At 38.0% G+C, this 22,887-nt stretch overlaps 1 protein-coding gene across 1 annotated transcript in view; it reads left to right on the forward strand.

Moving 5' to 3' along the window:
- CPLANE1 (ciliogenesis and planar polarity effector complex subunit 1) overlaps nt 1–22,887 on the forward strand; it is a gene marked incomplete at its 5' end in the record, with an annotated part of 139,460 nt that overhangs the window by 85,864 nt on the left and 30,709 nt on the right. Inside the window, 5 exon segments of the mRNA XM_079703531.1 lie at nt 10,518–10,667; nt 14,107–14,137; nt 14,921–15,052; nt 20,356–20,521; nt 22,588–22,646. Coding sequence (XP_079559657.1) covers nt 10,518–10,667; nt 14,107–14,137; nt 14,921–15,052; nt 20,356–20,521; nt 22,588–22,646 — 538 coding nt within the window.

Below are 22,887 nucleotides of genomic sequence, written 5' to 3' on the forward strand. Positions count from 1 at the left end.
GACTCAAAAGTCAATTTTGTCTAATATTAATATGTCCATTCCTGCTTTCTTTTGCCTGGTATATCTTTTTTAGTACTTTTCATTTTTAAAAAATTTTAATGGAAAATTTCAAGCATATTTCAATAGCAGACAGAATAGTATAATTGACCTTCATGTACCCAACAATCACCTTTAACAATTACGAACTCATGGCCAATCCCACCCACTCTTCCTACCTTTTCCTGAATTATTTTAAAGCAAATTCCAGACAGCACATTATTTTATCCATAAATATTTTATATGTATCTCTAAAAGATAAGGTCTCCTTTTAAAAAATAATAGTATTGTCATTTCTTTTTTAAAAAGTCTTGATACTGTCATGTATCTAATTAGTGTTCAACTATTGCCAGTTGCCTCATTTTAAAAAATAGTTTATTTGGTCTAGTTGGAGTCCAGATAAGGTCTATACATGGCAGTTGGTTGATGGCTTAAAAGTTTCCTTTAACTTCTGTGTTACTCCTTTATCTCTCTTTTTCCCTTCCAGTTTATTTGTTGAAGAAACCTCGTTGTTTGTCCTTAAGTATTTTTTGGAGTCTGTAATTTGCTAATTGAATCTCTGTCGTGTCATTTAACATGTTCCTCCATTCCCTGTATTTCCTGTACATTAGACATCCCTTTACTTTCAAGCTGAGTGATTATGTTGTAGCTGTGTCCAGCATATAGCTAGATTTCATTCTTTTAAATAATTACATAATTTGTGTTTTAATCATCAAGTATAATCAGTTTCCATTTACTGTGATTACTGATATATTTGTGCTTATTTCTATTATCTTATTTTGTGCTTCCTATTTACTCCTTATTTTTTCTTTACTTTCTGTCCTTTCCTTCTCTTGTATTGAGTTTTCTATATACTCTCTTTCCCTATTTGTTTAGAAATTATACATTCTATTTTTTTTTTTTTTTTTTTTTTTTTTTTTTTTTTTTTTTTTTGTGGTACGCGGGCCTCTCACTGTTGTGGCCTCTCCCGTTGCGGAGCACAGGCTCCGGATGCGCAGGCTCAGCAGCCATGGCTCACGGGCCCAGCCGCTCCGCGGCATATGGGATCCTCCCAGACCGGGGCACGAACCCGTATCCCCTGCATCGGCAGGCGGACTCTCAACCACTGCGCCACCAGGGAGGCCCTATACATTCTATTTTTAATCTCCTAGTGATTATTCTTCAGTTTTCAACATTCAGAGTTGAGTGTTGAGATGAATATATTTACCTCCCAAACAATATAAGGACTTTAGACTTTTAACACTGATATGCCTTTTCACATTTTCTCTGATAATGTTATCTAGTATTTTTGTTCTACCTTGTTTTTAACCCACCCACTTAGTCTCCTTTGTTTTGTATTTTTGCTGTTGTTGTTGTTAAACGTTTTTTTTTGTTTTAATTTATTTATTTTTGGCTAGGTTGGGCCTTTGTTGCTGTGTCCGGGCTTTCTCTAGTTGTGGCAAGCAGGGGCTACTCTTTGTTCCCGTGTGCGGGCTTCTCATTGTGGTGGCTTCTCTTGTTGCAGAGCATGGGCTCTAGGCATGCAAGCTTCAGTAGTTGTGGCTCACGGTCTCAATAGTTGTGGCTCGTGGGCTCTAGAGCGCAGGCTCAGTAGTTGTGGTGCATGGGCTTAGTTGCTCTGTGGCATGTGGGATCTTCCCGGACCAGGGCTTGAACCCGTGGCCCCTGCATTGGCAGGTGGATTCTTAACTGCACTGTCTTGTATTTTTTTAAGTAAATACTAATTTGAATTTATCAGCATGTTTGCCAGTTTCTTTCCCCCTCAGTTGCTTCTCTTTTGAAAAAAGTTGTTAATTGAAGAGTGTACATATGTAAACAATAAATATATGAAACCAAAACACAAGTTTCATCAAATAACACTTGTCCCTATTGCCTGAGATGCACTCTGGCATTTTCTATTCTGTGCCATTATTGCTTCTTGCATCCACTTCTTCGAGGATTGTTCTCTTCTTCCTTCCTTTATTAGTTCTTTGAACTAGAGTCTGTTAGTAGCAAGTTCTCCCAGTCTTTGAAAATAGTTTTAATTTTACTACAAATGTGAGTGATGGCTTATAGCCAAGTACAGAATTCTAGATTGATGCTTATTTTCCCTCAGCATTTTAAAGATATTACTCCATTTTCCACTGACATCTCTAATTGCTGAGTTTATAATACCTATGTGCTGTCTGTCTAATTGCTGTTTTTTAATCTCTTATTCCTTTTAAAGTTTTCCTCTTTATGTTTGGTTTATTTTGCATTTTTGATACACTTTGTCTGGGTAGGAATGATTGTTTTATTTTTTTAATAGATCCTTATTGGAGTATAATTGCTTCACAATACTGTATTAGTTTCTGTTGTACACCAAAGCGAGTCAGCCATATGCATACATATGTCCCCATATCCCCTCCCTCTTGAGCCTCCCTCGCATCCTCCCTGTCCCACCCCTCTAGGTCATCGCAAAGCACTGAACTGATCTCCCTGGGCTATGCTGCTGCTTCCCAGTAGCTATCTATTTTACGTTCAGTAGTGTATATATGTCGATGCTACTCTCATTTTGCCCAACTTCCCCCTCCCACCCCGTGTCCTCAAGTCCATTCTCTATGTGCACATCTTTATTCCCGCCCTGAAACTAGGTTCATCGGTACCTTTTTTTTTTTTTTTTTTTTAGATTCCATATATATGCGTTAGAATATGGTATTTGTTTTTCTCTTCCGGACGTACTTCACTTTGTATGACAGACTCTAGGTCCATCCACCTTACTACAAATAACTCAATTTTGTTTCTTTTTATGGCTGAGTAATGTTCCATTGTATATATGTGCCACATCTTCTTTATCCATTCATCTGTGGATGGACATTTAGGTTGGTTCCATGTCCTAGCTATTGTGAATAGTGCTGCAGTGAACCTTGTGGTACATGTCTTTTTTTATTATGGTATTTTCAAGGTATATGCCCAGTAGTGAGATTGCTGGGTCATATGGTAGTTCTATTTTTAGTTTTTTAAGGAAACTCCATACTGTTTTCCGTAGTGGTTGTATCAATTTACATTCCCACCAACAGTGCAGGAGGGTTCCCTTTTCACCACACCATTTCCAGCATTTATTGTTTCTAGACTTTTTGATAATAGCCATTCTGACAGGCATGAGGTGATACCTCATTGTAGTTTTGATTTGCATTTCTCTAATAATTAGTGATGTTGAGAATCTTTCCATGTGCCTCTTGGCCAGCTCTATGTCTTTCTTGGTGAAATGTCTATTTAGGTCTTCCGCCCATTTTTTAATTGGATTTTTTGTTTTTTTGGTATTGATCTCCATGAGCTGTTTGTATATTTTGGAGATTAATCCTTTGTCTGTTGTTTCATTTGCAAATATTTTCTCCCATTCTGAGGGTTGTTCTTTTGTCTTGTTTATGGTTTCCTTTGCTGTGCAAGAGCTTTTAAGCTTAATTAGGTCCCATTTGGTTTTTTTGTTTGTTTTTATTTCTGTTAAACTAGGAGGTGGGTCAAAAAAATCATGCTGTGGTTTATGTCAAAGAGTGTTTTTCCTTTGTTTTCCTCTAAGAGTTTTATAGTGCCTGGTCTTACATTTAGGTCTTTAATCCATTTGGAGTTTTTTTTTTTTTTTTTTTTTTTTTTTGCGGTACACGGGCCTCTCACCGCTGCGGCCTCTCCCGTTGCGGAGCACAGGCTCCGGACGCACAGGCCCAGCGGCCATGGCTCACGGGCCCAGCCGCTCCACGGCATGCGGGATCTTCCCGGACCGGGGCACAAACCCGTGTCCCCTGCATCGGCAGGCGGACTCCCAACCACTGCTCCACCAGGGAAGCCCCATGGAGTTTATTTTTGTGTATGGTGTTAGGGAGTGTTCTAATTTCATTCTTTTATATGTACCTGTCCAGTTTTCCCAGCACCACTTATTGAAGAGGCTGTCCTTTCTCCATTGTATGTTCTTGCCTCCCTTGTTGTCAATTAGGTGACCATATGTGCAGTGGTTTATCTCTGGGCACTCTATCCTGTACCATTGATCTATATTTCTGTTTTTGTGCCAGGACCATACTGTCTTGATTACTGTAGCTTTGTGGTATAGTTTGAAGTCGGAGAGCCTGATTCCTCCAACTCCGTTTTTCTTTCTCAAGATTGCTTTGACTATTTGGGGTCTTTTGTGTTTCCATATGAATTGTAACATTTTTTGTTCTAATTCTGTGAAGAATGCCATTGGCAGTTTGATAGGGATCGCATTGAATCTGTAGATTGCTTTAGGTAGTATAGTCATTTTCACAATATTGATTCTTCCAATCCAAGAACATGGTATATCCCTCCATCTATTTATTTTGTCTTTGATTTCTTTCATCAGTGTTCTGTAGTTTTCTGAGTACAAGTCTTTCGCCTCCTTTGGCAGGTTTCTTCCTAGATATTTCATTCTTTTTGTTGCGATGGTAAATGGGATTGTTTCCTTAATTTCTCTTTCTGATATTTTGTTGTTGGTGTATAGGAATGCCAGAGATTTCTGTGCATTAATGTTGTATCCTGCAACCTTACCAAATTCATTGATTAGTTCTAGTAGTTTTCTAGTGGCATCTTTAGGATTTTCTATCTGTAGTATCATGTCATCCGCAAACAATGACAGTTTTACTTCTTCTTTTCCAATTTGTATTCCCTTTCTTTTTCTTCTCTGATTGCCGTAGCTAGGACTTCCAAAACTATGTTGAATAAAAGTGGTGAGAGGGGCTTCCCTGGTGGCGCAGTGGTTGAGAGTCCACCTGCCGATGCAGGGGACATGGGTTCGTGCCCCGGTCTGGTAAGATCCCACATGCCGCAGAGCGGCTGGGCCCGTGAGCCATGGCCGCTGAGCCTGCGCGTCCGGAGCCTGTGCTCCGCAACGGGAGAGGCCACAACAGTGAGAGGTCCACGTACCGCAAAAAAAAAAAAAAGTGGTAAGAGTGGAAATCCTTGTCTTGTTCCTGATCTTAGTGAAAATACTTTCAGTTTTTCCCCATTGAGTATGATGTTTGCTGTGGGTTTGTCATATATGGCCTTTATTATGTTGAGGTAGGTTCCCCCAGTGCCCACTTTCTGGAAAGTTTTTAATCATAAATGCATGTTGAATTTTGTCAGAAGCTTTTTCTGCATCTATTGAGATGATCTTATGGTTTTTATTCCTTAACTTGTTAATGTGGTGTTATCACATTGATTGATTTGCATATATTGCAGAATCCTTGCATCCCTGGGATAAATCCCACTTGATCATGGTGTATGATCCTTTTAATGTGCTGTTGGATTCTGTTTGCTAGTGTTTTGTTCAGGATTTTTGCATCCATGTTCATCAGTGATTGGTCTATAGTTTTCTTATTTTGTGATATATTTTTCTGGTTTTGGTGTCAGGGTGATGGTGGCTTCGTAGAATGAAAATGGGAGTGTTTCTTCCTCTGCAATTTTTTGCAAGAGTTTGAGAAGGATTGGTGTTAGCTCTTCTGTAAATGTTTGCTAGAATTCACCTGTGAAGCCATCTGGTCCTGGACTTTTGTTTGTTGGAAGATTTTTAATTACAGTTTCAATTTCATTACTTATGATAGGTCTGTTTATATTTTCTAATTCTTCCTAGTTCAGCCTTGGAAAACTGTAGCTTTCCAAGAATTTGTCCATTTCTTCGTGGTTGTCCATTTTATTGACATAGTTGTTTCTGGTAGTCTCTTATATTCCTTTGTATTTCTGAGGTGTCTGTTGTGACTTCTCCTTTTTCATTTGTAATTTTATCGATTTGCGTCCTCTCCCTTTTTCTTGATGAGTCTGGATAAGGGTTTATCAATTTTGTTTATCTTTTCAAAGAAGCAGCTTTTAGTTTTATTGATCTTTGCTATTGTTTTCTTTGTTTCTATTTCATTTATTTCTGCTCTGATTTTTATGATTTCTTTCCTTCTACAGAGTTTGGGTTTTCTTTGTTCTTCTTTCTCTAGTTGTTTCTTTGTTTGTTTGGTTTTTTTTTTCGGTACACAGGCCTCTCACTGTTGTGGCCTCTCCCGTTGCGGAGCACAGGCTCTGGACGTGCAGGCTCAGCGGCCATGGCCCACGGACCTAGCCGCTCCGCGGCATGTGGGATCTTCCTGGACCCGGGCACAAACCCCTGTCCCCTGCATCGGCAGGCAGACTCTCAACCACTACACCACCAGGGAAGCTCTCTCTAGTTGTTTTAAGTGTAGGGTTAGATTGTTCATTTGAGATTTTTCTTGTTTCTTGAGGTGAGATTGAATTGCTATAAACTTCCCTCTTGGAACTGCTTTTGCTGCCTCCCATTGGTTTTTGGGTCGTCGTGTTTTCATTGTCATTTGTTTGCGTGTATTGTTTTATTTCTTTGTTGATTTCTTCAGTGATCTCTTGGTTATTTACTAGCGCACTCTTTAGCCTCCATATATTTGTGTTTTTTACAGTGTTTTTTCCTGTAATTCATTTGCAATATCATAGCATTGTGGTCAGCAAAGATGCTTGGTATGATTTCAGTTTTCTTAAATTTACCAAGGCTTTATTTGTGACCCAAGGTGTGATCTGTCTTGGAGAATGTTCCATGTGCACTTGAGAAGAAAGTGTATTCTGCCACTTTTGGGTGGAATGTTCTATAAATATCGATTAAATCTATCTGGTCTTTTGTGTCACTTAAAGCTTGTGTTTCCTTATTTATTTTTTTTTGGATGATCTGTCCATTGGTTTAAGTGGTGTGTTGTGGTTTAAATGGTGTGTTAAAGTCCCCTTCTATTATTGTGTTACTGTCATTTTCCTTTCGTGGTTGTTAGCATTTGCCTTATGTTGTGAGGTACTCCTATTTTGGGTTCGTAAACATTTATAATTGTTATATCTTCTTGGATTGATCCTTTGATCATTATGTAGTGTCCTTCTTTGTCTCTTGTTAATAGTCTTTATTTTAAAGTCTATTTTATTGGACACGAGTATTGCTACTCCAGCTTTCTTTTGATTTCCATTTGTATGGAATATCTTTTTCCATCCCTTCCCCTCAGTCCATAGGTGTCCCTAGGTCTGAAGTGGGTCTCTTGTAGACAGCATATATATGGGTTTTGTTTTTGTATCCATTCAGCCAGTCTGTGTCTTTTGGTTGGGGCATTTAATCCATTTACATTCAAGGTTATTATCCATATGTATCTTCCTGTTACCATTTTCTTACTTGTTTTGGGTTTGTTTTTGTGGGTCTTTTTTTGCTCTTGTGTTTCCCGCCTAGAGAAGTTTCTTTAGCATTTGTTGTAAAGCTGGTTTTGTGGTGCTGAATTCTCTTAGCTTTTGCTTGTCTGAAAAGCTTTTGATTTCTCCCTCAAATCTGAATGAGATCCTTAATGTGTAGAGTAATCTTGGTTGCAGGTTTTTGTCTTTCATCATGTTAAGTATATCCTGCCGCTCCCTTCTGGCCTGCAGAGTTTCTGCTGAAAAATCAGCTGATAACTTTATGGGGATTCCTTTATATGTTATTTTTTGTTTTTCCCTTGCTGCTTTTAATATATCTTCTTTGAATTTGATTTTTGTTCTTTTGAGTAATGTGTGTCTTGTTGTGTTTTTCCTAGGGTTAATGCTGTATGGGACTCTCTGGGCTTCCTGGACTTGGGTGACTCTTTCCTTTCCCATGTTAGGGAAGTTTTTGACTATAATCTCTTCAGATGTTTTCTCAGACCCTTTCTTTTTCTCTTTTTCTTCTGGGACCCCTATAATTAGAATGTTGGTGCGTTTAGTGTTTTCCCAGAGGTCTCTGAGGGTGTCTTCAATTCTTTTCATTTTTTTTTCTTTATTCTGCTCCTTGGCAGTTATTTCTACCATTTTGTCTTCCAGCTCACTTATTTGTTCTTCTGCCTCAGTTATTCTTTTATTGATTCCTTCTAATGTGTTTTTCATTTCAGTTATTATGTTGTTCATCTGTGTTTGTTTGTTCTTTAGATCTTCTAGATCACTGTTAAACATTTCTTATATTTTCTCAATCTGTGCCTCCATTCTACTTCCAGATTCTGGATCATCTTTACTATCATTACTCTGAATTCTTTTACAGGTAGATTGCCTATTTCCTCTTCATTTATTTGGTGTTGTAGGTTTTTACCTTGCTCCCTCATCTGTGACATATTTTTTTGCCATCTCATTTTTTTTTTTTTTTATAAGTGGGATTGTGTTTCTGTCTTACTGGTTGTTTGGCCTGAGGCTTCCAACACTGGAGCTTATAGGCTGTTGGGTAGAGCTGGGTGTTGGTGCTGAGATGAGGACCTCCGTGAGACCTCACTCCAATGAATATTCCCTGGGGTCTGAGGTTCTCTGTTAGTCCAGTGGTTCCGACATGGAGCTCCCACTGCAGGAGCTTCAGCCTGACCTCCCCGCTCATGAACCAAGATCCCACAAGCCACATGTGGTGGCAAAAAAAAAAAAAAAAAAAAAAAAAGAGAGAACAATAACACAGTAAAAAATAAAATTAGACTAGGAAACTAACAGATATGTTAGAAAGAATATAAAAATGAAAATATAGTTGAATCAACAACCAGAAGGTACAACAGTACCACAATAGTAAAAAAAGAGGAAGGAAAAGAGGGAAAAAGAAAAGAAAAGAAGAAAAAAAAAAAAACAGGGAAAAGGCCTTGGCTGTGGAGGGTGGGTCCTAAGCAAGGGTGAGGTTTGGGTGGTGGGCAGGGCCAATGCTCAGGACCCACATCAAGTGGGTGGGGCAGACGCCCTCCTCTCCTCTGCTGCTCCTCCGGTCCCAGAGGGCCTCTCCTGCCTGCCTCTCCTGATCTCCCCGGGTCTCCCTCCTACGCCCCCAGGACCCACGCCACCTGGAGGGGGCTTTGGAGGACAGGAGACCAGCCTGGGAGGAATGATTTGCAGATTTAACACTGGGACTTTTTCATCTGATTTCTTTTGGAGTATTGCTTCTTCCCCATTCTTTCTGTTCTGTTTTCTAAAACAATTGTTAGAGGTATGTTGGAACTTCTCAGTCTATTTCTTGTCTTTTAATCACTTCTTAATTTCCACCTTTTTATCTCTCAGTGATGTGCTCAGGATGTTTCCTCAGATCTCTCTCTCTTAGTTTACGAATTCTCTCTTCTGCTGTGTCTCCTTTGCTGTAGGATTTTAATTTTGGTGACTACATTCTTAATGTCTAGGAGTTTTGTTTGTTTTTCAAATCTATCTGTTCTTTGGATATACTCTGTCCTGTTCTTTTATTGTGGTTTCTATACCTTATTTCATCAATTTAATTATTTTAGTAATATTTTATGCCCTTTCAGGTTATTTTATTTCTTGTGTGCATATTCTCAATTGTGAAATCTATATACTGTCCTCAGGGTTGCTTCTTTCTTTGTGTGAGTTTTAATTTTTTATCATGAGCTTATTTTGCAAGGGGTGGTTCTGCTAGGTTGTATATGTTTTTCTTTGGAGTGGTTTTATATTTACTTCTTGCTGTTACTGAAGTATAAAAAAATGGGGACAAGTTTATATATATATTTTTTTGGCTTGGAGTTGCTGTACTACATAGATAGTATAAATTCAGATCCCACATTTGCCTGTAGCAAGACAGGGGTTTCTATTTCTCAGAGTTGACTTTTATTTTTGTCCCATCCACTATCCACAGAGATAGAAAACTTCTTTGCTGCTTTTTTAGGGCAGAGTTTTTCTTATCTTCATTTTTTAAAAATTTTATTTGTTTTTGGCTGCGTTGGGTCTTCGTTGCTGCGCATGGGTTTTTCTCTAGTTGCAGAGAGCGGGGGCTACTCTTTGTTGTGGTGTGCAGGCTTCTCATTGCAGTGGCGTCTCTTGGTGCAGAACACGGGATCTAGGCGCATGGGCTTCAGTAGTTGTGGCTCTCAGACTCTAGAACGCAGGCTCAGTAGTTGTGGCGCACAGGCTTAGTTGTCCCACGGCATGTGGGATCTTCCCAGACCAGGGTTCAAACCCATGTCCCCTGCGTTGGCAGGCGGATTCTTCACTGCTGTGCCACCAGGGAAGCCCTCTTATCCACATTTTATGGACAGAACTGTCCTTCAGCACTCTGAGCCATAGGAAGGTAGCTCAGTTCCCCTCACTGCAGTCTGCAGAAACCACGTCTCCTGTTCCTCCGTGGACTATGCCAGCATCATTGTCCATTTATTGCCCAGCTTTGAATTCTTTTTGCTTTTATGGCACCAGAAGATTTCTTTATTTACAGGTCTTGGTTGTGTATGAATCTTTTTTGTTTTGTTTTTTTAATTTAGCATTTCTCCTTTGTTTTATAACAGGGCATGGGCCTATCCACTGTAGCTCAATCTGAAGTTGATAGTAACTTTAATAGTTTTTTTTTTAACCATGAGGGAGTTTAAACTTTAAATATTGTATTAAATTATTTTATTATGGGGTAAATAGAAAGCTATCAGAATAATATGTTGTAAACTTCTAATGTGTCTGTTGCCATGTGGAAGTGTTAGCTAAGTGCTATGTCTTTCCCATGTGATTTTTTTCTACTGTTTTCTTTTAACTGTAATATATACTATGGATAGTGCATTTCCTGACTCATATGAATAAAGAAGATCAAAGGGACAACGAACAGATTTCAGTAACGGAAACCCATCCTAGTCGGAAAACCTGTGTGCTTCCTTCTGCCGATTCAGCTGTCAGCCTTTCCAGTGACCAGAATTTGACTTCTCCTGGTATCGTTCTTAACTTTTTTCATTTACTCTTATTTTCCAATACTCTTACTGAAGAGTACCTACTAGGAATATAGTTGTGAAGGATTCGTGAAGCCATTTTGCAATACTTATAAGTTTCGGGAAAGGGATGTTAAAAATTGTGCTATTCACATGAAGAGCTACGTCATCTTGTCACCTTCATAAGATACACTGCAAGCATGTGTCATATCTCTGTGTAACTTATTACTGTTAAATACATTGCAGCTGAAGTATTATACTATTATACTGGTATATTATACTATAACACTATAATATTTGATTTTTGTAAAAATTAAGAAATTCCAACTCTGTCAACTGTGAGAGTTTTGATTTGAAAACAAAATAATAGCTGTAATTTATTGAGCCTCTGCTATGTGCCAGGCATTGTTGTTTTACATGCATTGACCCTGGTGTAAGCCTGACCTGTGACGTAGCTACCATTATTATCCCCGTTTTACAGTTGAGGATATTGAGCCTTAGACAAGTTCAGTGCCACTGTTCATTCCGTTCCATTTGCAGCTGGCAATTCAAAATGCTATTCCTTGGTCCTAACAAATACTTTGTGTCATATAAATAGCAGGGCATACTAAGTATCACAGTTAGACCACTAACAGTGGCTTTAAATTTTTTTTTTGCCCTCAGACATTTATGGTCAATAATGATGATTCTACTGAATGTTTACAGTATGTTTTATTACCATTATTAACTTAATATAATCAGTTAAGAAATGCTATTTTTAAATGACATTGCTGTTATTTAAACAAAAGCTATTAAGAAGCTGGTTTAAACTTTGTAATTTTTTTCTCTAAGTTCTTTCTAGATTCTGTTTGTATTTCAGTCATCATCACATGGGGATAGTCATTTTTACTTCATAGAGTTGCTGTGAGGATTAAGTACTATAGATAGAGCAATTAGCTGAGAATCTGTTTGATTCCTATAGGTTCTTGGTTACCAGTATCTTTCCTCTTCCCTCTTATGGGTGGGGGGAGAATTGAGAAATGAGGTTAAAGAGGCTTCAGTGGGTTCTAGCTGTATCTGAGAAGTCTAAACTCCATTTTGTACTTGGGAAACATTGGTAAATTCTGAGCAGTGGAGGTTAGGAGGAAGACTAGGATGGAGGCCTGGGTCAGTTAGTGAACTGTTAAATTAATCTGACCTGTGCAGTGATGAGGGCCTGGGCAGTGTTGTGGGAAAGGAGCAGAAACAAGAGACATTCTGAATAGGCAGCTGATGATACTCACTGACTAAGTGGTTGGAAAGGAAGGAGAACGTGAATGGCTGGTTAGCATTGTCAGACTAAGAGCAAGGATATCACCAGGTCTTAACATCAAACTCTAGGGCACCTTCGGACCACATGTAGCATTTAAGGAGATGCAGGGCCATGTCATATTTAGGATCTAGTTTTTGATAAGGAAGTAGAGCTTGCTGAGAGCTTTAGGCTTAATAAACAGATGTAAGAGCCTTTTACCTAATTATATAGTTAAGACTTAGAGAGTGCATCAGTTTTCTGCAAGAAAGATGGAAAAAGGAGAAAAGCTGAGGACCAACCTGTGAAATGCCACCCATTAGAGAGCAAGGGGAGCCCCCGCCTCAAGTGAGGGAAATGGATGAGCAGACTCTGGTAAAGGGATTTTCAAGAAAAAGTGAGTGGCTAACAGTTTCACAAGCCGCCAGAAAGTCAAGAATGAAGACTGAGTTTTTTTTAAAGACTAGAGGACTTTCAGTGTAATATCAAGGGTAGAAGAAGGCAGGTTGGGGACGAAGACAGACTCCAGAAGCTGTAAGTATAGGCAACTTAAGAATTCTGACAGTAAAAGGAAATGAGAAGAATGAAGATAGAAATGAGATAAATGAAATGAAGTCAAAGATCATTTCGAGTTGGGGATAAATATAAACTCTTATGTTTAAAGGCAGAAGAAAAGAAAGTACTAGGAGAAGAGAAATTGAGAGTACCAGGTTAAGGCGAAGATTCATTCAGGATTGTAATAGCTTCTTAAACTCTAAGGCAAGAGGAAAAAACAAGGAGAAGTGTCAACAAATGTCATAACACATGTCAAGATGGATAAATAAAAATGTTTTTTCTCTAGTATTCAATGTTTAATTATAAATTAAAAAAGAAACCTAATTAGTATTTTTTTAGAAGTGCAGAATTTAGATGCCCTAATGGGTGTTTTCTTCTCCAAGGTTGGCTTCTTGGAAAGATGTGCAGTCATTCCTTTACTTCTAGTGCTCACAAATAGCTCAAATTTACTCTTTTGAAATTGACTTTCACTTCTTAGCAAATTCTTCTGAGTGTTCTTATCAGTGCCAAATAATTTAGTCACTGAGAATGAATTTAATTTTTGTTAACAGCCATAAGTTATTCAGAGGTGTTTCTGATAAGTGAATTAGATGATCAGGCTGAGTGTCACTGTTTGGAATTTTTTTTAAAAAGGAATTGTGACTATCAAGGAATGAAGCTGATCCATTGTGTTTAGTAAATTGTGAAGCCTGTCCCAAAGAAAAAGTTCCAAAAATGGTTTGAAAATGAAGTAAGGATAGAATCTTCCTATGTAACTACTTTCAAAAGTAGTTATTTGAATATAACACTTCTCTGCCTTTTGATGAAAGGAATCTGTTTCATTTCTTAGATCTTTTATATCTCGTTAGCCTATATGTACACCAGTATCGAAGAACTTGCAAAGGACCAGACTCTGAGAGCAAAGATAATGTAAAATCCTTGATTTGAGGATTAACAAACAAAACAACATGTGCTTAAGAAAGCAAAATTGTTTTAATATTAAAAACACGTGAGAATGGATGATATAATAAAGGACATGATGAACATGGACCTTAAACCAAAAAAAAAAAAAAACAATGTGGATGTTCTAAGTCTTAGAGGCAGGGTGGATTTATCTTAGTATAAGAAAATCTTAACAAGGAAGTGTTTTTGACAAGAGATGCCAGGACACTTTTCCCTGTATTAACTCAATTCTCTTTGAGGGTTAAACATACAGAAAATTGAGTAGACCAAGTGTTTTGCTTTAAAGACGTGTTGTTAATATTGGACAAGGTTTAAAAATTATTCTTTGGGGCATATTCTTCCAAGTAAAGGCTCTTGGAGTTAAATTAGATATTTTCCCAAAAGTATTCCTGTTAGATCATCAGAAGTTTTGTTTTTTGTTTTTTTTAGTAAATCTCACTCCAGTATTCTAAACTGTGTATGAAGCAAAGAAAGATTGTACCTCCTAAAATGAATTATTCAGAGTACTCTGGATAGAAAAGTAATAATCTTAAAATGTGGACAATATTCACTACCAAATGGAGGTTTAAAAATATTTCAGTTTCTGTATATATAATCTCTAGATCAGGTTAATAATCGAAAATAGAAAAAATAACTGACCTGAAATTTTTATTAATAGTAATGTTGCTTTTTTTTAAGGTGTGAATAACAGTGATGAATTATTTGAGAGGTAAATATCTTAAGAATTAATTCACAGTTTTACTTAAAGTTAAGTATAAATTATGTGTTCTGGAAATTTTGTTGTTCATATGTATGTAAACTTCTACACTACATATTTTTTGTGGATTAAAGGAAGGTAATTCACATTGGGAATGGGGTGTTTTAAGATAGCAGTCCCCAACCTTTTTGGCACCAGGGACCCGTTTCTTGGAAGACAGTTTTTCCACAGACGTCAGGGCTGGGGGATGGGTATTGTTCAGGTAGTAATGGGAGCAGTGGGAAGTGGCAGATGAAGCTTCTCGCTCACCCACCGCTCACCTCCTGCTGTGTGGCCCTGTTCCTAACAGTCCACGGACCGGTAGCAGGGTAGTGGTCCACAGCCCCAGGGTGGGGCCTCCTGTTTTAAGAAACTGAGGATTGTTATATTGTATCCCTTACTGTTCAGCATAGGTAATTAGAATACAGTAGCTTATATTTGCTACATTTTCTTTTACTAAGTATGTATTATATTTCAATAGGCAGGACAGGTTGTTGTCGTAGTTGTCCCAATTGTCCCCTAGGCCTTATGTTTGCTCCTTTGAGAGTGCATATGAAGTTATCAATTACTGATGATGAGGCTTTTCCACCGAGGATTACTGGAATTAAAGCAACAGAAGGAAATTAGTTATATGTTTATCATTTTATGTGGTCATTTATACTCTTGGAGAGCATAGTTTTACATGTTCATTTTTGCTTAATGTAATTAAGTTGTAGATACTGATTTATGTCTCTCATACTGCATTTGGGAATGAAGTGTTTCAGTAGATCCACTCCAGATGAGTGAACTGACTGATATTGCAGACATTATCAATGACCTTATAACAAAAGATGGAGTTTCCAGTGAAGAGCTTGGCTTAACAGAACAACAGGCGAGGAGCATCTCCAGGTAATCATTGAATAATTCATTTTCAACCTGCTTAAAATGTTTATGGTTCAAGAATATTTAAAATTGACCATATTTTATGTGATTTTTTTACCTCTTTATTGGCATATAATTGCTTTACAATGTTGTGTTAGTTTCTGCTGTACAACAAAGTGAATCAGCTATATGTATATATATATCCCTATATCCCCTCCCTCTTGAGCTTCCCTCCCACCCTCCCTATCCCACCCCTCTAGGTGGTCACAAAACATCGAGCTGATCTCCCTGTGCTATGCAGCAGCTTCCCACTAGCTATCTGTTTTACATTTGGTAGTGTATGTATGTCAGCACTACTCTCTCACTTCATCCCAGCTTCTCCTTCCCCAACTGTGTCCTCAAGTCCATTCTCTACGTCTGCATCTTTATTCCTGCCCTGCCACTTGATTCATCAGTACTGCTTTCTTAGATTCCATATATATGCATTAGCATATGGTATTCGTTTTTCTTTTTCTGACTTACTTCCCTCTATGACAGACTCTAGGTCCGTCCACCTCACTACAGATAACTCAGTTTAGTTCCTTTTTATGGCTGAGTAATATTCCATTGTATATATGTGCCACATCTTCTTTATCCATTTATCTGTCGATGGACACTTAGGACTCTATGCACATAGAGCTGCAATGAACATTGTGGTCCAAGACTCTTTTTGAATTATGGTTCTCTCAGGGTATATGCCCAGTAGTGGGACTGCTGGGTCATAGGGTAGTTCTATTTTTAGTTTTTTAAGGAACCTCCATACTGTTCTCCATGGTGGCTGTATGAATTTACATTCCCACTAACAGTGCAGGAGGGTTCCCTTTTCTCCACACCCTCTTCAGCATTTATTGTTTTAGATTTTTTGATGATAGCTATTCTGACCGGTGTGAGGTGATACCTCACTGTGGTTTTGATTTGCATTTCTCTAATGATTAGTGATGTTGAGAGCATCTTTTCATGTATTTGTTTGCCATCTGTACATTTTCTTTGGAGAAATGTCTATTTAGGTTCTCCGTCCATCTTTGGATTGGGTTTTTTTTTTAATATTGAGCTACATGAGCTGCTGTATATTTTGGAGATTAATCCTTTGTCAGTTGCTTCATTTGCAAATATTTTCTCCCATTCTGAGGGTTGTCTTTTCATCTTGTTTATGGTTTCCTTTGTTGTGCAAAAGCTTTTAAGCTTCATTAGGTCCCATTTGTTTATTTTTGTTTTTATTTTCATTACTCTACGAGGTGGGTCAATAAGGATCTTGCTGTGATTTATGTCCTAGAGTGTTCTGCCTATGTTTTCTTCTAAGAGTTTTATAGTGTCTGGCCTTACATTTAGGTCTTTAATCCATTTTGAGTTTATTTTTGTGTATGGTTTTAGGGAGTGTTCTAATTTCATTCTTTTACATGTAGCTGTCCAGTTTTCCCTGCACCACTTATTGAAAAGGCTGTCTTTTCTACATGTATATTCTTGCCTCCTTTGTCAAAGATAAGGTGACCATATGTGTGTGGGTTTATCTCTGGGCTTTCTATCCTGTTCCATTGATCTGTATTTCTGTTTTTGTGCCAGTACCATATTGTCTTGATTACTGTAGATTTGTAGTATAGTCTGAAGTCGGGAGCCTGATTCCTCCAGCTCCGTTTTTCTTTCTCAAAATTGCTTTGGCTATTCAGGGTCTTTTGTGTTTCCATACAAATTGTAAAATTTCTCGTTCTAGCTCTGTGAAAAATGGCATTGGTAATTTGATAGGGATTGCATTGAACCTATAGATTGCTTTGGGCAGTATAGTCATTTTCACAGCATTGACTCTTCCAATCCAGGAGCATGGTATATCTCTCCATCTGTTAATGTCATCTTTGATTTCTTTCATCAGTGTTTTATAGTTTTCTGAGTACAGGTCTTTTGCCTCCTTAGGTAGGTTTATTCCTAGGTATTTTATTCTTTTTGTTGTGATGGTAAATGGGATTGTTTCCTTAATTTCTCTTTCTGATCTTTCATTGTTAGTGTATAGGAATGCCAGAGATTTCTGTGCATTAATGTTGTATCCTGCAACCTTACCAAATTCATTGATTAGTTCCAGTAGTTTTCTGGTGCCATCTTTAGGATTTTCTATGTATAGTATCATGTCATCTGCAAACAGTGACAGTTTTACTTCTTCTTTTCCAGTTGTATTCCTTTTATTTCTTTTTCTTCTCTGATTGCTGTGGCTAGGACTTCCAACGGTATGTTGAATAAGAGTGGTGAGAGTGGACATCCTTGTCTTGTTCCTGATCTTAGAGGAAATGCTTTCAGTTTTTCACCATTGAGAATGATGTTTGCTGTGGGTTTATCGTATATGGCCTGTATTATGTTGAGTTAGGTTCCCCCAGTGCCCACTTTCTGGAAAGTTTTTATCATAAATGGGTGTTGAATTTTGTCAGAAGCTTTTCCTGCGTATACTGAGATGATCATATGGTTTTTATTCTTTTTTTTTAAAAAATAGATTTATTTATTTTTGGCTATGTTGGGTCTTCGTTGTGGCACGTGGGTTTTCTCTAGTTGTGGCAAGTAGGGGCTACTCTTCGTTGCGGTGCACAGGCTTCTCATTGCGGTGGCTTCTCTTGTTGTGGAGCACAGGCCGTAGGCGCGTGGGCTTCAGTAGTTGTGGCTTGCGGGCTCTAGGGCGCAGGCTTAAGTTGTGGCACAAAGGCTTAGCTGCTTCGCAGCATGTGGGATCTTCCCGGACCAGGGCTCGAACCCGTGTCCCCTGCATTGGCAGGCAGATTCTTAACCACTGTGCCACCAGGGAAGCCCAGTTTTTATTCTTTAATTTGTTAATATGGTGTATCACATTGATTTTTTTGCGTATATTGCAGAGTCCTTGCATACCTGGGATAAATCCCACTTCATCATGGTGTATGATCTTTTTAATCTGTTTCTGGATTCTCTTTGCTAGTATTTTGTTGAGGATTTTTTGTGTCTATGTTCATCAGTGATATTGGTCTCTAATTTTCTTTTTCTGTGATATCTTTGTCTGGTTTTGGTATCAGGGTGATGGTGGCCCTGTAGGACAAGTTTGGGAGTGTTCCTTCCTCTGCAATTTTTTGGAAGAGTTTGAGAAGGATAGGTGTTCAAACTCTTTTCTAAATGTTTGATAGAATTCGCCTGTGAAGCCATCTCTTCCTGGACTTTTGTTTGTTGGAAGATTTTTAATTACAGTCTCAATTTCATTACCTGTGATTGGTCTGTTTATATTTTCTAATTCTTCCTGGTTAAATCTTGGAAAGTTATACCTTTCCAAGAATTTGTCCATTTCTTCCAGGTTGTCCATTCTGTTGGCATACAGTTGCTTGTAGTAGTCCGTTATGATCCTTTGCATTTCTGCAGTGTCAGTTGTAATCTCTCCTTTTTCGTTTCTAGTTTCATTGATTTGAGTTCTCTGCCTTTTTTTCTTGATGAGTCTGGCTAAAGGTTTATAAATTTTGTTTATAAGAACCAACTTTTAGTTTTATTGATCTTTGCTATTGTTTTCTTTTTTTCTATTTCATTTATTTCTGCTCTGATATTTATGATTTCCTTCCTTCTACTAACTTTGGGTTTTCTTTGTTCTTCTTTTTCTAGTTGCTTTAGGTGTAAGGTTAGATTGTTTATTTGAGGTTTTTCTTGTTTTTTGAGGTGAGCTTGAATTGCTATAAACTTCCCTCTTAGAACTGCTTTTGCTGCATCCATAGGTTTTGGATCATTGTGTTTTCGCTGTCATTTGTTTCTAGGTATTTTTTAATTTTTTTGATTTCTTCAGTGATCTCTTGGTTATTTAGCAGTGCACTGTTTAGCCTCCATGTATTTGTGTTTTTTACAGTTTGTTTTTCCTGTATTTGATTTCTAATTGATTTCTAATTTTCTGATTTTTTAAGAAACGAATTCAAAGCTTAAAATAGACTTTTTTCTTTGTAAATACATTTTGTGGTGTGTGTGTCATTCCTCCCCCTCCTCCAATATATAGACTGGTTTATTTAACTAATATAACACATCTGTATCCTTTGAGTTTTCCCAAGGTCTCATCACCCTGAGTACAACATAGATTTAATCCTATTTCTTCTTAGAAGGATTAATGATTTATTTCATAGTACTTTACCCTAAATATGAACCCTTAGAATACATTTTAAACAGCTTTTCCTTGGAACATTAGGTTAAAATGTTTTTCCTTGTAGCCTTTCCTGGGCCCACAACTCGTTCCTGATAGAATAGAGGCTGCCTCTTCTATTAATGCTTCTTTGGTATACATATGCCTTTTGGCTTATTGCTTCATTGGGGGCTGGTTGGGTAGTGTACCCTCTGCCTGGCATGTACAAAGAGTCCAGTCTTTCAGAAGGAAAGCAGGTGTTCAGTATCAGCCACATCGTCTGTATGCATGACCCATCTTCCAGTTAGGATGGTGTCTTCTTCGCATACTTGGTGATGAGTCTGCCCCAAATTCCCGTCTACAGCACCTGTTTTTTTGGGCCACTCTCAGTACTCTTTGTGTAGAAGCCAAGATGGGATTAGATGTACAAAAGATTTACTGAGAGAAATGCCTGTGAAGGGAAAAATAAGAAGTGGGGCGAGGCATCAGACCCCAATGCAGTTCTGACCCCTGCCTGTGAAGGAGAGAGGGTTGGGTAAGCAATCCCAGAGTATAGTATAGCTCTAAGCGTGTTTCAGCTGGGTCAGCAGTGAGACATCATGCCAAAATCGCCCATCAGAGGAGTCCTGTCTCTGTAGATCGGGACCAGCCACAACATCCCTTCCACACTCGGTTGTTAGCTCAGGTTGGCCCTTGGGAGGTGCGGCCTGGGCACGAACGTGAGGCCAGATCCAGAGAAGCATCAGTTTAGAAGTCATCTCTGTAGTATAAGTTTTGGAAGTGACTGAGATAGTCCAGAAATAGATTATAAGTGAAGAAATCCAAACCAGAACCTTTAAAGACATTAATATCTCATGGTGAGCAGAGAAGAAAGGCACCAATTTAAGAGGCTGCATCGTGTTTTGAGAGTTAGAGAAAGACCCAGGTAAGAGAGAGTTTAAAGCAGGAAGGAGAAGCCAGTTGTACCAAATTTATAGAGAAGTGCAGTAAGGTGAAGACTGAAGAGGCTGTCAGTGACCTGAGATCATTGTCAGTGGATTTCATGGAACAGGTTGTAGCAAGTTGATTAGACATCATGAGTGTATGACTCTTCAAGATGGGGCAGAATCAGTCCAAAGAAACAGTATTTAGTTGTGATACTTTTTATCTCCATAACAAATTTAACATCAAGTGATGCCCTGCTGGTTAAATTTCTTAGGATTCAGCATTCCTCTGGTAGACGTCCACAAAGAACTGAGAAGGAGAGAAAAGCGATTCAAGTCTGGATGAAAAGAAAACGAAAAGAAAGGATGGCAGAGTACTTGAATCAGCTAGCAGAAAAGAGAGGGCAAGAGCGTCATCCTTTCTGCCCCAGGAGCAACCCAGTAAGTCTGCAGTGTCAAGGGTAATGGAATTATCACAGAATATGTGTAATTTTTTCCCTGGCAAGTATTCAAGAAAAGGATTAACATCATTTGGATGCATTTTTTTGTTTGATAGAAAAGTCAGCATTTTACTTAAGCCTGGAAAAGTTAAGAAATTACCTTAACAAAATGTAGCAGGGAATTCTACAAACCATGTTCTGTTGAACTATCTTAGAGTGTTTTTTCTCCCTGAGGCTAATTATGGCTCTAGCATTTTATTTTATTTTTTATTAATTAATTAATTTATTTATTTGGCTGCGCCAGGTCTTAGTTGTGGCGTGAGGGCTCTTAGTTGCTGTGTGTGGGATAGAGTTCCCTGAGCAGGGATTGAACCCGGGCCCCCTGCATTGGGAGCACAGAGTCTTAACCACTGGACAGCCAGGGAAGTCCCGTGGCTCTAGCATTTTAACCAAATGAAGAGGTCGAGGGGTTGGGTGACCAGTTGGAGTCACTCCCTTAATTTTCAATGAAAGTCAGTGGCAGTTGAACAACTGTGTGTGTAGTAACACTATTTTAAAAATCAATTTTCTATCCATAAGTTATCTACAAAAAAATCTATTAAAGTATGGTCCAGTTATGAACCAACAGAACAGTGGCACTTCTGTGTGTGTATTTCAACTGTCCTTTAAGCTGTCAACATTCGTTTCCTGAGCCCTGACTATGGACATCACCATGGCCAGGTCAGAAGTGTTTTTCTTCAGAAGGTGAAACAAAGCAATGTTACTTTGATGATTACGTAACTGTGAAACTCACATTTAGATTACACTTGGATTATAGTTTATCTTTTACTTTGTCATCTGAAATAAAATATAATAGCACTTCATCTTTTTTCAGCATCATGAGGGGAACATATTCTGTAAGTGAATTTTCCAGATAAGGTTGTCACATTTCAGCACCAAGTGGTGCAAAAGTAGGTGAACTGTTATTTAAAGAGTGTAATTTACTTACCTGTGTCTGGAGAGAGCATGCTGATGTTAGATGACATTTTGTTGATAGCTCTGGGGACATGGTAATGACCTTCAGGGCTACTCGAAGACCAGAATCTTACATGTGTGTGTATATGTGTGCTCTTCCACCCCACTGAGGGTGAGTTTGCATATCACCCTCCCTGTCAGCCAAGCAGATTCCCCAGATGGTTAGAATTGTATCCAAATTTAGAATAAGTGAACTCTGAGGGCATTGGGACTGTTTTGTTCATAGGCTTTGTGACATCTCCTTCAGTATCTCAGATAATTGTTTATTTTTAGCTTCTGTTTGGGTAAAGGTATGGAACTAGTGAGGGGTTAATGCAATTAGAATTTTCATTTTCATTTTTATCAGAAATCAATAAGACCTTAAATTTATTGTTGACTACTGTATAGGACCTTGAGAAAGTGAATCCACTTCTGCACATACGTTTTTATATACATAATTGTATGTGAAAGGACTTACCCTCATTAGTAATTCAACAGTAACTCTTAATGTTCTGGAATAAGACATATATAGCTGATGTTGGCCAGTTTACCCTGTGGTGCATAAGTTTTGAAGAGTTTACAAGTCACAATGAACCCACTATAGTAGGTTTCTGGTGAACATTTTAAAACATTAAAGTGATGGTTTTAAATGTCTGACTCATTTCTGCTTTTATCAACCAAGCTCTTGGTGAGATTAATCATAAGACAGAGTACAAAGTATGGGTGTCTCCATCCTTAAAATGTTCCTATTTTCCATTTTAAATGCAGCTGATAAGGATCTCTCCTTTTGAGAAAATACATTAGTTTAACTACTAAAATAGACTTTGCATTCCATTTATTAAATTGGATTTTATTTTAATTACATGATGCTTTAATTTAACATTTTCATATTTTGTGCTGGGGTAGGAAGCTTCATCAAATATGACAGTGTTTTGTACTGTTTACTAAATAACAAAATTATGGTTTAACTTCCTATTAAAATATATTAGTGGAATTTTCATGTTTTCCAAGGGTCATAATGGTTTAATTATTTGAACTGAACAGTAATGAACTAACTGGTTATTTCTTGTGCAGTTTTACATGACTTCAAGGGAAATCAGGCTGAGACAAAAGATGAAGCACGAAAAAGACAGGTGATTTTGGTGGTTGCACCCTGATCATTTCTCTCTTGCTTGCATGCTCAAGGCCGTAGATAATGCCTTAGGGATTCTGGTTTGCACAGTAGTCCCTTTTTTGTTGATAAACAGAAAATTATGGGAGCTAACTGCAAGGAAAATAATTAGATTCCAATAGCCTTTTTCAGAATTTGCTTTCAAATATTATTTATTCCATTCAATTTTTATACCTTATTTCTGCTATTCCCCTCCCTCTCAC

The sequence above is a fragment of the Hyperoodon ampullatus genome (genome assembly GCF_949752795.1).
Source record: "Hyperoodon ampullatus genome assembly, chromosome: 4".
Classification (NCBI taxonomy): domain Eukaryota; kingdom Metazoa; phylum Chordata; class Mammalia; order Artiodactyla; family Ziphiidae; genus Hyperoodon; species Hyperoodon ampullatus.